The 15,206-nt window shown below is 44.6% G+C and overlaps 1 protein-coding gene across 5 annotated transcripts in view; it reads left to right on the top strand.

The window, feature by feature from the left end:
- SRGAP3 (SLIT-ROBO Rho GTPase activating protein 3) overlaps positions 1-15,206 on the top strand; it is a 226,838-nt gene that overhangs the window by 151,350 nt on the left and 60,282 nt on the right. For all 5 annotated transcript variants that reach the window (XM_048858312.2, XM_048858315.2, XM_048858313.2 and 2 more), the window contains 2 exons: positions 11,261-11,446; positions 13,100-13,228. In XM_048858312.2, the coding sequence (XP_048714269.1) occupies positions 11,261-11,446; positions 13,100-13,228 (315 nt within the window). The remainder of the gene's footprint in view (positions 1-11,260; positions 11,447-13,099; positions 13,229-15,206) is intronic.

Genomic DNA, 15,206 nt, shown 5'->3' with positions numbered 1-15,206 from the left:
TGCTTTTACTCCTGTTTTCTGTAGTCACTTTTAGGTGTCATCAGTGACTACAATTTGAGCCAGGTTCTGATAGCTCAGTGGAGTCACTCTGAATTGGCACTGTTTAAGTGCAGTTGTATCTGGCTCTTCTGTGAGTTCTGCTGCCTGCCCATGTCCCACAGTTGATGATGGCTTAATCAGGCCTTCAGCAGGTAAATTTGGTATCACTTTTCTCCTGTAAATGCTGTTCTTCCTGATTTAATTCAACAGTGGCAGTTTCCTCACAGACCTCATCTTCCTAGTTCTAAATGAAACCATGACCCTGTTACCTGAGCCCACTACTCCCAAAGTAGGCTTTCATGAGAAAGACGGTAAAAGTCCTTTTATTGCTCCTGATCCTTGGCCATCAGGAGTTGGTTTTTCATTTCTGTTTGGGTTTAAGGATTGGTGATGCATTCTAGGAAGCAACAGAACATCCATCTTACCTAGGAAAAGTCAGGCAATTTAGTTGAGCCCCTCAATCCTATCTGTTCCCTGGACATAAATTGGTCCACAGCAGGTTTATTCCTACCAACAAGATGGATAATCATGTTGTTCCGGCACTTTGATAAACTGGCCTAAACAATAGACCATGAACTTTTTTTCTTTTAAATTTCTGCTAAAATCTTTAATTATGAATAGCTAGTTTCTTCATTTAACAGGCTCGTTTCTGCACAGGCTGCTGGAGGATTGAATTGCTCTGTGGGTTACTATGTGGGTGGGTGATCAGGAAAGATTAAAAGGGCCAGATTTGGGAGTGAGTTGATGTCTGGATGTCAAAGGTTTATTAGTGGCAGTAGGAGATTAATCTTAATTTCAGAAACAGTGTGATTGCTCCACCCTCATTTTGCATCTAACTTTAAACCTACCAATTGGATCAATCTATTCAAAGTCCAGATGTAGGATAAAGAAGCCAAATGAAAGACAGGTTTCAGAGTAACAGCCGTGTTAGTCTGTATTTGCAAAAAGAAAAGGAGTACTTGTGGCACCTTAGAGACTAACCAATTTATTTTAGCATAAGCTTTCGTGAGCTAAAGCTCACTTCATCGGATGCAACACCGTGAATTCAGTCTAAGTCTCAAAAGTCTGTTGGGGTCTGAAATGAATGCAATTCTGTAAGACAAACTTGGAGTGAAATCCTGGCCCCATAATCAGTGACAAAATTTTCAACACCTTCAGTCAGATTTCGCCCGTGGTGCTTTTCTGCTCCCACATTCTGACCTGGGTGTGCTTAAATGAATAAAAAGGCAGAAATCTATGGAGAAGGAGAACCACATTACTTTGAGTTGATCTACCTATAATGATGGCCAACGATCTGTGTCAGCCTTTTAGAAATGCGTGGCCTGGAAGAGGCACGCTCTTTACAGAAATTACAATGAAACCGGTTCAAGAACTGAGCCTTATTAGGCAGCCTGTTGTCTTAAGAGATCATCCCAAATGTACAGAGTACAAATCGTATTACCTTGGTTAAGCAACTGGCTTGTGTCATCTCTTGGGTGATTGTTTAAAATGTTGTAGCATATTTTGCGTGCAGGATGATCCAGCATGGCAGTGTTGCTCTGTGACTTGCCACCATCCCCAGGCCTTGGCAATGTCTTGTAATGAATCAAGCAACTGCCCACATACTTAAACGATATTTGACAGCTAAATCACTGTTGTGTAGAAATGGGGATAAAATTTGGAACCATTGGCTCGAAAAATCAGTCTTCTCCCTCTTATGCTAATGGAGGTCCGTCTTAGCTGGCAGTAATACAGTAAAAAGAAAAGGAGTACTTGTGGCACCTTAGAGACTAACCAATTTATTTGAGCATGAGCTTTCGTGAGCTACAGCTCACTTCATCAGATGTTTACCGTGGAAACTGCAGCAGACTTTATATACACACAGAGAATATGAAACAATACCTCCTCCCACCCCACTGTCCTGCTGGTAATAGCTTATCTAAAGTGATCAACAGGTGGGCCATTTCCAGCACAAATCCAGGTTTTCTCACCCTCCACCCCCCCACACAAATTCACTCTCCTGCTGGTGCTAGCCCATCCAAAGTGACAACTCTTTACGTAATCAAGTAGGGCTATTTCCTGCATAGATCAAGGTTTTCTCACTTTGGATGGGCTAGCACCAGCAGGAGAGTGAATTTGTGTGGGGGGTGGAGGGTGAGAAAACCTGGATTTGTGCTGGAAATGGCCCACCTGTTGATCACTTTAGATAAGCTATTACCAGCAGGACAGTGGGGTGGGAGGAGGTATTGTTTCATATTCTCTGTGTGTATATAAAGTCTGCTGCAGTTTCCACGGTAAACATCTGATGAAGTGAGCTGTAGCTCACGAAAGCTCATGCTCAAATAAATTGGTTAGTCTCTAAGGTGCCACAAGTACTCCTTTTCTTTTTGCGAATACAGACTAACACGGCTGTTCCTCTGAAACCAGTAATACAGTAGTAAGTCATTTATCTGCTCTGTTGGCCAGCCACTAGGTGTTAACATTATCACACATGCTGAGCTAGCACATTGAATGCTGTGTAGGGCTATATCAGCATTACAGTATTGCACTTCTTTACTGGACTAATGTTCATCAAGTGGACTGACTTCCCTGCATGTTTTCCAGCTATGCATGATAAAAGAGGAAGTTGTGAGCATCCCATGCATGTTTGTGCCCTGGCTAGGACCCTGGTGGGGATTGTGCGAGGAGAACTGTATAGAGCATGTGGAAACTTTTGCACTGTTTAACTTGCATCTCAGGGCTTTGCTACCCACAAGCTGGAGCCAAACTAACTAAATCTGTTTGAATTCACACCTTTCATTATTTTGATGTAAACCTGTGTGTATTGACTCTCCGGGTATGTGTACCCTAGAGATGGAAGATCTCAATTCTAGCTTGAGAAGACATACCCATGCTAGCTCTCCAAGATACCAAGCTAAAAACAGAAGTGTAGCTGTGGTGGCCCGAGCGCTAGGAGGGGCTAGCTGCCCTGACTACATACCTATGATCTCAGATGGGATTGTACTCTGGGCAGCTAGCCCTTCCCGCAACAACTGTCATTCTGTTTTTAGTACAGTAGCTTGATCAGAGCTAGTGAAGATAGGTCTCCTCAAGCTGGAATGTACATGTCCCAGCTATACTACAGACAAACCCTTATTTTGGAATGAATGCCCTATTCATTTTAGTAAGTCCGTAAAAATAAAAAAATTGACTTAAGTTGCATCAAAATTTCATCCTGAAATAAGAGTATCCACACACAGTCTTGCACCAAAGTAATTACGGTGGGAATTAAAATGGATTTTGTTGTTTTACTTCCAATATATGTGTAGATAAGCCCTCAGAATTTGGGCACAAGTTGATGCAAGGTTCATAAGTAAAGGTATGGTGTCTTCACTTACCACTTGTTCCCTTTGTTGTATGCATTCATGTTTAAGGAAACGTCAGCCAAAATTTGGGTCAACATAAATAGCTTCAAAGTGAAGTTTCAATTTGTTTAATAGAGCTAATAGGCTCTATTTCTGTTTCTGTAGGCGCAGTGTAATTACTTGTTTTGCATGTGACAATGTTTGTTTCACATACTACACAAACGAGCACCCAGTTAGAGGCGGCATACTGAAAATTGTCAAAGCACTATGATGTATAATTAACTTGGGGAATTCACTGCTGCAAGATATTATTGAAAAAATTTAATTTTAAAAAATGATTGCATACTTGATATGAATTAGAATAACATCTAGAGCTATATTAAATTAGGGGGAAAATTATAAGAGCCATCAGCCCTTGTACTTCAGAGCAAAGCTGGTTGCCATTTGCAGTCAGGAAATTTCCTCCTGGAGTTATGTGCAATGCAGGTGATTATCCCTTCCTCTGTAGCATTCGGCTTTGGCTGTCGTCAGACAGGACCCTGACCTGCTTGGCCTTTTTTGGCCTAATCCAGCAGGCAGTTCATATGTTCTTAAAATAACAATAGGGTAATAACACCAGCTCAGAGTGGGACAGAGATAAATTCCAGCCTAGATTAGAGGTATGTCCCCTTCTTGGGCCTGATGCTGCACCTTTGACCTCAGTAACAGTTGTGTTATTGACTCCACTGGGAGCTGGATTTTGGCCTTTGGCCCTCATTCAGCAGAGCACTTAAGCCCATGCTTAACTCCGTCTTTGTTCAGCGAAGTGCTTAGCATATGTTTAAGTGCTTTGCTGAATCGGAGCCTTAATGAGGAACTATTTAAAAGCCTAAAGCGCTCTAGCTAAAGGCAGCAAGCAGCACCATTTATGACTAGTAATTTTGACTGTGGCCTTTATTCAGAACGTGATATTAATATTGCAAAACGCAACTTGTGGTGTTAAATAACTAATGAACATTACAACATATTTTTTTCCTCCTTCCATTGTAGCTAATTAACTTATTTGCAAAAAGATCCCAGGGACACTGCTTTTCTTTATGACCCAATAGCTTAAGACAGGGACAACATGACTTTGTTCCAAGTGCTGTCCAGAAGGCGTGAGAGGATTGCAGATTGGAGAGTAGATTGCTATAGGTAGACATCCTCCAGAATTAAGAGAATACTTAAAATAAATAGTTGTTCCTTTCAGCCTGGGAATTTTAAAGACCAGTTCATTCCTAGAGTATTAAGTGGCATCAGATGAGAGATAATGAGGGCTGTCGTCTGTACAGCAAACTTTCCAAGGCAATGGTGTCACTGACACAAACTTCATCCGTTTGGAAAGAATCAATGATATAAAATGATTCTTTTGTGCTGTCTTAGAGCTAATTAGAGGAGGTGCAAATTGGACAAGGAACAGTCAGTTGAAAAGCGCTGTGCTCTACTCTCCCAGCAATTATTTGTATTCTTGCTGCTTATGAGTGGGAGATGCTCTGCAAATCGGAATAAGCAGAGCCTATCCTGCAGTGAAGTTCCAGTCCTGTAGCCCCTATTATCCTCCAATCCTGTATGCGCATCAGGCTCAAGTGGGAGTAAAACATGGTGGGGAAGGAAGACTTTTAAGCAAAATAATTATGATAATGAGCAAACATGACCGTGAAAAGGGTGTAGAGTGACTAGGCTGCAGTGGGAGTAGGTTATGTTCTATAATGCTCTGTAATAAGGTATTTTCCTTTTTAAATCAGTCTTTCTTGCACAACAAATGTGAGGCCTGAACTAAAGCCCATTCAAGTCAATAGACGCTAGCTGACCACAGCGGTCTTTGGATCAGGCCCATGCCTGAACACCATGGTAGGTACAGAAGCTCAAACACAGCTGACAAATAGTCGTGCTGAAAGTTACTGTTTGGGCATAGCAGTGTCCAGGTCCAACGAACACCTCACAACCTGGGGACAAAAACCTGGTTGTATTTAAAATACCGACTGGGCCAGGGTTTCACTGTCAGACCTTCTTGTTACACTAGCACAGTGCAGTTGTGTATGTTTGGGTCTCTGGAAATGCCAGGGAGCCCTCTCTTGTGATAGCCAAATATTGCCCAAAGTGCAGCCATTCCATTCATCTTTTCCTCTGTGTTTTCAACAAAAAGAAGCGGGGTTGGGGCAGGGTAGCAGAGGAGGGATTGTATGAAAACCCAGCAAGTCTTTCTTCCCCATTGGTGTATGTAGCATAGGAAGTGTCGGTCTGGTTTGTCTTCTGTGATTTTCTTTAGGGAAACTGCAGCTGCAAACACATGTGGAAAGTTATGGACTTTGTGACATAACACAGGACAGGGCAGAAATGGGACTCAAACCTCCACTCACTCTTCTTTCCATTCTTCTTAAATTATAAATCAGAGACAGCATGTTTCTGGGGGACTTTGATAAGGCATTTGAAGCTCATTTAGAGGCAATGTTTATGCTTGGCTGGGAAAAAGATCTTATGTTTCAGCCGAACCTCTTCCAAGCAAAACAGTAGGTTCTTTTTGACAGCCACAGCTGTGGAAAATGCTGTGTTTTTTCTTCACAGGGTCTTGTGCAAACTTCCTTTTTATTCTGCTTTTGCTTTCTGTGGAAGCACACGCCTTGCAATTCACTGATATGCACCCCCCTACCCCCACCCCACCCAGCAACAATGGTTTCTTGTAGCTTCCATCCAAAAATGTTACTTAGCCTAGCTTTGTTCAAAACTCTGGCAGAGCTCACAGTCAGCAGCGTACCTGACTCAAGTAGTGGGTTTGTTGCAGGGAAGCTGAGACTTTCCCAAGGTCACGCAGCGAGTCAGTGACAGAGCTAGGAATGGAGTGCAGAGGTGAAATGCTTACCTTACTAACAGTGGGAGTTCTCCTGACTCCAAGGCCTGTGGCTGAATCCCAGGGCCATCCTTTCCGCCAAAACATAGGAAACATTTTTATGCCTCTGCTGACAACTCAGCTGACATTTAAAAGGAACCTTTTGCCCATGTTAAAACTCAGTTCAGAGGACATCATTTTGGTTGAACTATATTTGCTTTTAATTGAGTCAGGAGGATCTGTTTGCCAGCAGGTATTGATTATTACTTGACTTGTCTCTTGTTCCTGTCTTCCCCCCTACCCCTCACCAGGTACTTTCTGTCCATGTGAAAGATTGTTATCCTTTGACATTATAGATTTGTATTGCAAAGAGTTGGTGTTATCTTGGACAGGGAATATAAAAGGGGCTCTGGTTTGGAGAAAAGGCTCATTTAAAGAGGTGTCTATAGCCATTATGGAGAACAGTGGAAATGTTCATGAGAGCATGAAAGCAGATTGATTTTTGTTTGTGATAATTACGTTGGGCCAAATTGCCACTTACGTGGTTTATTGCTGCCTATGGGGCAAGAAGATTCTGAGAGCATAGACTCGTGGAACCTGATTGTTCTATCTGGCAGGGCTGCAATGGGAAGGAAAGGCTATAAGTAGGGCCCTACTAAATCCACGGCCATGAAAAATGCATCATGCACTGTGAAATCTGGTCTCCCCACCGCTCTCCAGCTGCCCAGCTCTGAAGGCAACACCGCTGCCAGCAGCAGCGCAGAAGTAACGGGAGCAGTACCACAACACCCCCCCCACGCAATAACTTTGTGACCCCTCCCCCCACAACTCCTATTTGGGTCCGGATCCCTGCAATTACAACACCATGAAATTTCAAATTTAAATAGCAGAAATCATGACATTTATGATTTTTAAAATCCTCTGGCTGTGAAATTGACCAAAATGGACTGTGAATTTGGTAGGGCCCTAGCTATATGGTTATATTGTTGTATTACCTCCTGGCTTGCCTCCACTGATCCCCATGGTAATGGCAAGTATTGTTGCCCCAAGTTCCCATTGGTAGGGGTGGGATGTTGCATATTGCTGTGGGGGAACAAGTGTAAGGTAAGAGGCCATCACTAGGTTGCTGTAAGGATCCTCACAGAGTTCTTGTGGGGTGGGGTGGAGTGAGATGGAGTCAATGCCATGGGGTAGTTGTCACCACCCTACCCCTCCACACCTCCAGAGCCTGAGCCTCCTGGAGCAAACCCTAGAGAAACTTCAGCCATGTTGCATGGGACGGGAGGCCCATTCTTTGGCGATCCACCTGCCCTGATCTATAGCCTCCATTTAGTTTCTAGTGCATTATGGAGCAGTAAAATGTGCCCTGTTGTGCAGTTAGGAAGCTAGAACAGTACATTGCCGATGAAAAGCAAGTGCCATGTTTACTCTGCAGTCTCACAGACGTGTGCTGGTTGACAGGGTCAAAAGCAAAGCCCAAAGCCGTGGAAGATCTCAAAGGCCAGAAAGATCAAATCTAGCACATGTCCCTTTAGGGTTTGGTTTGGATTCCAGCAGCCATCTGAAGAGCCAGTTATATAACAAGGTGTGCTTTAGGCCAAAGCTGTCCCTCCATTCCATTTTTAGCCAGGGATACAGGGTTATTGCTCTCTGGAAAATCAATGGCTCAGAAAGAAAGTCCTTGTAAGTTTATTTTCTTTAACATTGCCTAAAGGGTGAAGGGATGGGGCGGGGACAAACGGTCTGTGCTAATCTGCAGGAATATCAGGCTGTAGTTCAGTATCCCCCAACGATTCCTCTTTCCATCCCCATCCCCGAGTCAGACAATTATAAAGGGCTCTGTAATCACAGACAAGGGCTGGCGGGTTACATTCTGTCGTTTTCTCCTGCCTAGGGCTTCCCTCTCGCTCTACTTCCTTGTTCAAAGGATGCTAAAAAAAAATGCTTAGCACAAAAAATTTAGTAGATCAACTTGAGCAGTGTGGGCCATTTCCTAAATTGGAGTAAATCGGCGCAGTGCTGTTGATGTCAGTGGTGCTAATTTACACCAGCTGAGGATCTGGCCCTGTGTTCGCTTGGGCTGATTAAAGGCACGGAGAGCTAACGTACTGCTCAGCCTGACAAGAACTTCAGGGAAACACTGGGATAAATGCCCAGAAAGGGGGACACCATCAAAAAGCAGAAATTAGTGTGGGATCAAAGATCAAGATTTCAAAGTGCCTAGAGATTTTAGGTGCCCAATTTGAGAGATGCCTTTTAAAGGGACCTGATTTTCTGAAAACCAGGCCTTCTATGCCCAAAATCCGCACCCCAAATCACTAGTAAAAATTGTGGTCAGCGTCTTTGCCATGAATAAAATTTCCTTTGAGGTAGATATCCTTGGCAACATCCAGACCTCATTGGAGTCCATGATAGTCTTGCCATTGACTTCAGTGGGGCTAGGATTTCAAACCTTGAGTCCAACTGATTTATGGAAAGCTTAATAGGGGGAAAGGGAGAGAATGCAGGGACTGAGTGGGACAGCGGTGAATGTGGCTGTGAAGTGAGGACCACGCCTGGTCATGAGGGGATGGCTGAGAGGCAGCCAGCTCTGCTAGGTATGTGCTTACAGATTCAGAGAAAAAAAGAGCTGTCCTGCAAAAACGCAATCCTTGTATTCGTGTTACAGATCCCCTTGCTGGTTCCTTACCTTGCAGGAAAAGTTTCTTTTAACCAGCCCGTAGAATTTAACATAGAATGATTTTCCAGTGGCAGTTCACAAACTCCTCATAAATCCATCCCCTTGTCACCTCCGTTCCTTCCGATTCAGCCTCTCACCAGTGCACCTGATTTACTAGAGGTCCCCCTTACTTTTAGACTTACATGTGCCGATAGCCATTGCAGACTGGTGTCCTCTGGCTGTCTACCAACTGTGGGTGTGAAGATGCCGAGTCAAGGGGAAGCTTAATTCGTGTTAATGGTGGGAATGTCTCCCCATGTCATATGTGATCCTGTTAGGAGCTGAATGCTTTTCTGAGAGCAGCTGAGCCCCTCCAGTTATGTCTACACTGCATCTGGGAGTGAGCCTGCCAGCCTGGGTCCAGAGACTTGCGTTAGCGCACAAAAAATAGTAGTGTAGACATTGCAGCTCAGACTGGAGCTCAGGGTCTCAAGCCGGGGTTGGGGTGGGGCTGGGCCTGACATTGCTATTTTTAGTGAACTAGCATGAGCCCCATTAGCACAAGTCTGTGGACCCAGGCTGGAGGCTGGCTCCCAGATGCAGTGTAGACATACCCCAGGTTCCACTGGAGCCAATGGGATGTGCCAGAATTGAGCTCTTGGCATTCCCTTCTCTGCTATTTTGGTTGCATCCTATATTTTAATGCCAAGATCATACTGTAATGTTGGTGCTTCATAGGCAGAGAGCTTTGCTGGCATGTCTTCAGTTTGGAGGGTTTGGTGCCGTTACAGAATTGGGCTTGAGGTGCAGAAAGGGAGAGGTGTCAGGGTCTTTGCCTTTGCACCTGGGGGCTGTGGCCTGCTCTCATCCTTGTGTTAGGAGGTGCTCAGAGCTGCTTTAAGTCCCATTTTAAAACCTTACTTCTCAAAGCCATCAGCATGGCAGAGTGAGTTTGGTCTTTGTAATTAGTGTTCTGTTAGCTGCTTGCTCTCTGTGGTAAATGTCGTCATCCGTGTACGGGTCCCTGAGAGGTCAGATTAGTTCTGAATAACACCCTTTGAGGAGGACTTTAGAAACATCCTTAAACCTTTAGAAAGTGGCATCAGCATGGGTCTGTTTGTCTGTCCGTCTGCCTCCCCTGCGCTGGGGGAGGCCGGCAGGGGCTCCTTGCTTCTGTTCCACCTAGGGAGCCGCTCACCCAAAACCAGGTGAGGAGAAAGGGGATAGAGCCATAGCACTACCCCAAGGGGAGCAACGTAAAGGCTGGTGTAAAGCGCACACCCACATGTAAAGGAAGAGATTGTGCTGGCGTGAGGCACAATCTTCCCCAGCGCTGCTCCTGAGGCCGTGTAGTTCCACACTGCGCCCTATGCAGGGCAGTGGCATAAAAGCCAGAATCTGGCCCTTCATGATTAGCCGTATTTCACAGCCCCATTGACAGCAGCATCCAGACCATTAACATGTAATTCTGCTCTGCAGAGACCAATCCAGCATCTCTGGCCTCATCAAGGCAATGTGAAATAAAACGTCTGAGTCCTGGAGCGAGCTGATGAAAGGGGACAATGCGACTGAAGGCGTAAAGAGAGAGGAGCAGATGGGTTTTTCTTGCCAAGACTATTAAAACGATCACACTGTGCCCTCTGATCTTTTATTTTTTTAAATGTGATTGTCGAAGTGAAGCATCTGTAGATGTTTTCCTCGGGACACACAAACACCACACAACTCAAGCTGCTCTAGTTCCTAGTGGGATGGGTGTCCATGTTGTCAAATCCACCATTGCATTTGACGCCAGATAAGGCACTAATTGGAATGGGCACTGGAGATCAAACTCTGTTTCACTCTGAAGCAGCACCCCTCCAAGTTAAAGATGAGGCACATCGGCAGGGTGGTGGAGGGTTGAGCTTGCCTCTGCCCAAGCTGCACCTGTTTCTATGGCTAGAGAATTTGAGCCTGGTTCTCAGTTACTCAGTTCCTGGACTTGGGAAGAGGAGGGTTGGGGCCGAGATAGTATCAAGCTACCTTTGCGCACCCCGTATCCTGGAGCCATGCAAGGGCCTGTCTGGCCCCAGCTCAGAGCTGCTGTAAGCTATGTCCTGTTTCCCTGTGGCTCTGAATAGCAGAGAAGCTGCGGTGCAGTGCACTCTGGCCATGGTCTAACACTGGGGGATAGGGACATGGATGATGTAGAGTTACACCAGCTCTGTCCTGGCTGTGGAGATGTTCTGTTTAAGGGTTAGTCTCAGTGGCTGACCCCAGCCCCCTTTAAGAGGTGGCATCAAACAGTCTTAGCATACCTGAGAATCCGGCCCATGGTCTCTAGGGCTCTCCAGCCTGCACTGTGCACAAGCACGGACGCTGTAAGTGTGGGAGACTCATTACCTTCTGTCTCTTCAGGTGATGAAAACCTACCACATGTACCACGCGGAAAGCATCAGCGCTGAGAGCAAGCTGAAGGAAGCAGAGAAGCAGGAGGAAAAGCAGTTCAACAAGTCTGGGGACATCAGCGTGAACCTGCTGAGGCACGAGGACAGGCCTCAGCGCCGGAGCTCCGTCAAGAAGATTGAGAAGATGAAGGAGAAGGTGGGTGGGAGGAATAATGAGCCTCCCGCATGGCTGACAGCTTGGCTGCTGATGGGTGCAGTAGTGGATGCCAGCTACATGTGTACTGGGCTAGATGTGCAGACAAAAATCTCTCTGTGGCAAAGGTTTCGGCTCCAGCATTCATCACTCTCCTACAACCCTTTCTGCAGCCTTTGAAGGGATCCGGGAGGAAGTCTCCTGCTAGTTCGATGCTCGTGCATAGTTCGACAAAGAGCAGTCTGGGGATGCTATAAAAAGTCTCTTTATTGGTTGTTAGTAATGGAGATGTGCCAAAGTCAGTAGGCAGCAAGGGTTTGATTCAAAGTCAGGCTGCGACCTTTGAGCAGAAAACGGGGCCTGGGGAACAACGTGCAGCACACATCCACAGAGAGGATAAAATACGTGGCTAGGGACTGATGGGGCCAACCATTAAATATTGCACAGTGCCTCAGCATGGAGGGGGAGTTGAAAAGGGCAGTTGAAAGGGCCTCCCAAAAGCAATGGCTTTGAAAACCAAACACAACAAAAAAGGCTGAGGCAGCCAGCACAAACTAGAGCAAATGAAATGCTTATACAGGAGCTACTCAGACTGTGGCCAGTGGGTCCGACTGATTTTAATCACACAAAATCTAGGACCTGAGAGACTTTGTCGACTGCTGAGGGAGGGAGCCTAGCAGTAAATCTAGTCTGCCACGGTAATGCTCTGTCAAGTAGACAGAGAGGACACCGTGGAGGGGAGGGTTGTGGTCAGCTTGCAGACTGTATTTCACTGCTTCGTTTTTCATCTCCCAAATCTGTTCTTGTAACAATGAACAGTATATATTCCATGATTCATTAGATCAGAGACTTGAAGGAAGAGGCTTGGATATTCTTTTCACTGATCTGTGAGCTAATGGGGCAGCGTTCTGATGGGGCTCTGAAGAAAAAATGCAGCCCTAGTGCTGGCAAAACCCATTACCTCTTTCTTCTCCAGGCTGCCAAAAACCTTGCATTCTGCAGATTCACAGAAACTCCAGATATTGTCATTCGGGCATTTTTTCTGATTTTCTTTTTTTGTGAAAATGAAAAGTAGCCTCCCTGGCCAGGAAACTGTTAGTTAGATGTGTGTTTACCCAGCTGTGTATGTTGCACTGGAATATGAGATAGCAGAAAGCCCCTTGCAAGGATCAGGCACTCTTGTTTAACTTCTTGATTGGAGACCACCCTGAATAAATGCCCTGAACTTGTAGGGGTTTGAATTCTGGATCCCCTTCTGAATTTTGCAGCTTGAGCCTTTGGTCCAGATTCCACAGCCAGATGCAACTGTATAAATCTGGAGTAATTCCAGATATACATCAGTGTAACTGTGAGTAGAATTTGGCCCTCTAATCTTGACTGATGCCAAATCTTCCATGCATGTGCAGATAAGATAATTGTGCTCTGAATGCATTCTGTACATTCAACTTGAATGCACTTGCTGTGCTGTTGAATGCATCAGGTACGTTCAGATGGATTCACTTGTTGTACTGGTAAAGGTATATGCTGCATCCTACCAAGAGGGTGTTACTACGTGACACCAGCACAGCAGTGCACTATGGAGGACTTGTAGCAAGAGGAAATGTGAACCTCCTGGATAACTTATTTGTCTCTTTACATTCTATTTTGCTTTTTCAGAGGCAAGCCAAATATTCTGAAAACAAGCTGAAGTGCACTAAAGCCAGGAACGATTATCTGCTGAACCTGGCAGCCACAAATGCAGCCGTCAGTAAATACTACATCCACGACGTCTCTGACCTCATTGATGTAAGTGATCCTTCTCTCCGAATGCATCCGCCCCTCTTCCTGTTGGCAAGTAAGCAGCCGAGTACTAGACACTGATCCTGTTGCTCACCCTGGTGTGCGCTGTGGTAATAAAGGGGAGTTGGTTGGCATTTTGAACTCTGGCTAACCTGTGGGTCTTTTGCAAACATTACAGTTTTTTTGGTGTTTTTTCTCAGCGCTCCCCCCCCACATTATACAAGTGACAGAAGCGCAGTAGTCATCATATGGGAGTTGGCCTTTAATACATTTCACGGAGGCCACATGAAAGCAAAGTCATTGATTCATTTTTAGTCAACATTTAAACCTCCCTCCTCAACAGTTGACAAAATATAGATTTTTTTTGTTGTTGTTATTGGTAACTATCAATACATAGGTTTCAGAGGAACAGCCGTGTTAGTCTGTATTCGCAAAATGAAAAGGAGTACTTGTGGCACCTTAGAGACTAACCAATTTATTTGAGCATGAGCTTTCGTGATGAAGTGAGCTGTGGCTCACGAAAGCTCATGCTCAAATAAATTGGTTAGTCTCTAAGGTGCCACAAGTACTCCTTTTCTTTTATCAATACATATAAATTAGAGCAGGAAATGAGTCAGTCCTCCAAGATGCAAACACCCCAAATGGAGACGTTTGGATTTGGAGCCAGGTCTAAACTTAGTGGTCCAGGGCTATCTCTAAGATAAATCTACCAAGTACATATTATTTTAACACTTACGGCATCTTTTACGTCATCACACAAGAATCACAAGATTTTGGCTTCAGTGTGCCACGGTTATGGCTTCAGTAGAAATTTCCAGAGAAATATTTGTGTCTGGATTGGCATCTTCCTGTAGCCTGTGGTAGTAGCCTTGTATGAAATGGCTAGAATACACTATCACCCCCTGTATGTGAAGGTTTACAAGGGCATAAACAGTTAGAGTGGATTCACCCCAGTGCAAGAGGGCCTGGAAAAGGTACTGTGCATCACATAAACTCTTTAATAAGGAGCTTAAGTGATGGATAGGGTCTTATGTGGTCCTTTTGAGGTGGGGTGAATTTCACGCCAATGCAGTAACATGAGATGGTTGAGTGTTTTATAAAATGTTTTAGCATACAACTGGGCACACTTTTATTTAAAACAGATATGAGTATCTGGACTGATAGTGAGATGGTTTTAGTGGTCTCGTCTGGCCTGCCTAAGAATCTGTATTTAAAATGGATGAAAGAGAAACCTCTTGAAAATTAGGAATCTCAAATGGTTCTTTATTATGGAAGGTTTCAGAGTAGCAGCCGTGTTAGTCTGTCTTCGCAAAAAGAAAAGGAGTACTTGTGGCACCTTAGAGACTAACCAATTTATTTGAGCATGAGCTTTCGTGAGGTACAGCTCACTTCATTGGATGCATACCATGGAAACTGTATGCATCCGATGAAGTGAGCTGTAGCTCACGAAAGCTCATGCTCAAATAAATTGGTTAGTCTCTAAGGTGCCACAAGTACTCCTTTTCTTTTTATTATGGAAGTTAGACATTGAAAAACCTAATTGTCCTCACTAAATCCATAGCAGTTTCCACTGATTTCAGTGAGAGCAGGTTTGGGCTGGGTGTCCCTGCTCTATCAATTTAGCATTGTTCCCCGTTATAGGCCTGATCCTGCAAACACCTATGACTGAGCCCAGATCCCAATTGACAAAAGCACTTGAGTATGTGCTTAAGTCTCATGCTTTCCTGAATTGAAATACTAGTGCTTACAGTTGTGAATAGCCCCATTGCAGTCATTACTCATGGATGCAAGCCCAGTAGTAACTGCAGGATCAGATCTTATGTATTTCCTTTTGTTTCATGCTGTGTACTTTTAAGTGATTCAAGAAATGGGATTTCCATCACTTCCTTTGGGAGGTAATATCACAGCTTCATAGTTCTTACTATAAGGAATTTCCTCCTGCTAGTCAGTTTTAACTTGCTTCAGTTGCAGCAATGGTTATATA

Source organism: Caretta caretta, chromosome 7, assembly GCF_965140235.1.
Source record: "Caretta caretta isolate rCarCar2 chromosome 7, rCarCar1.hap1, whole genome shotgun sequence".
Classification (NCBI taxonomy): Eukaryota; Metazoa; Chordata; order Testudines; family Cheloniidae; genus Caretta; species Caretta caretta.
This window is presented reverse-complemented; position numbering and strand designations above follow the sequence as displayed.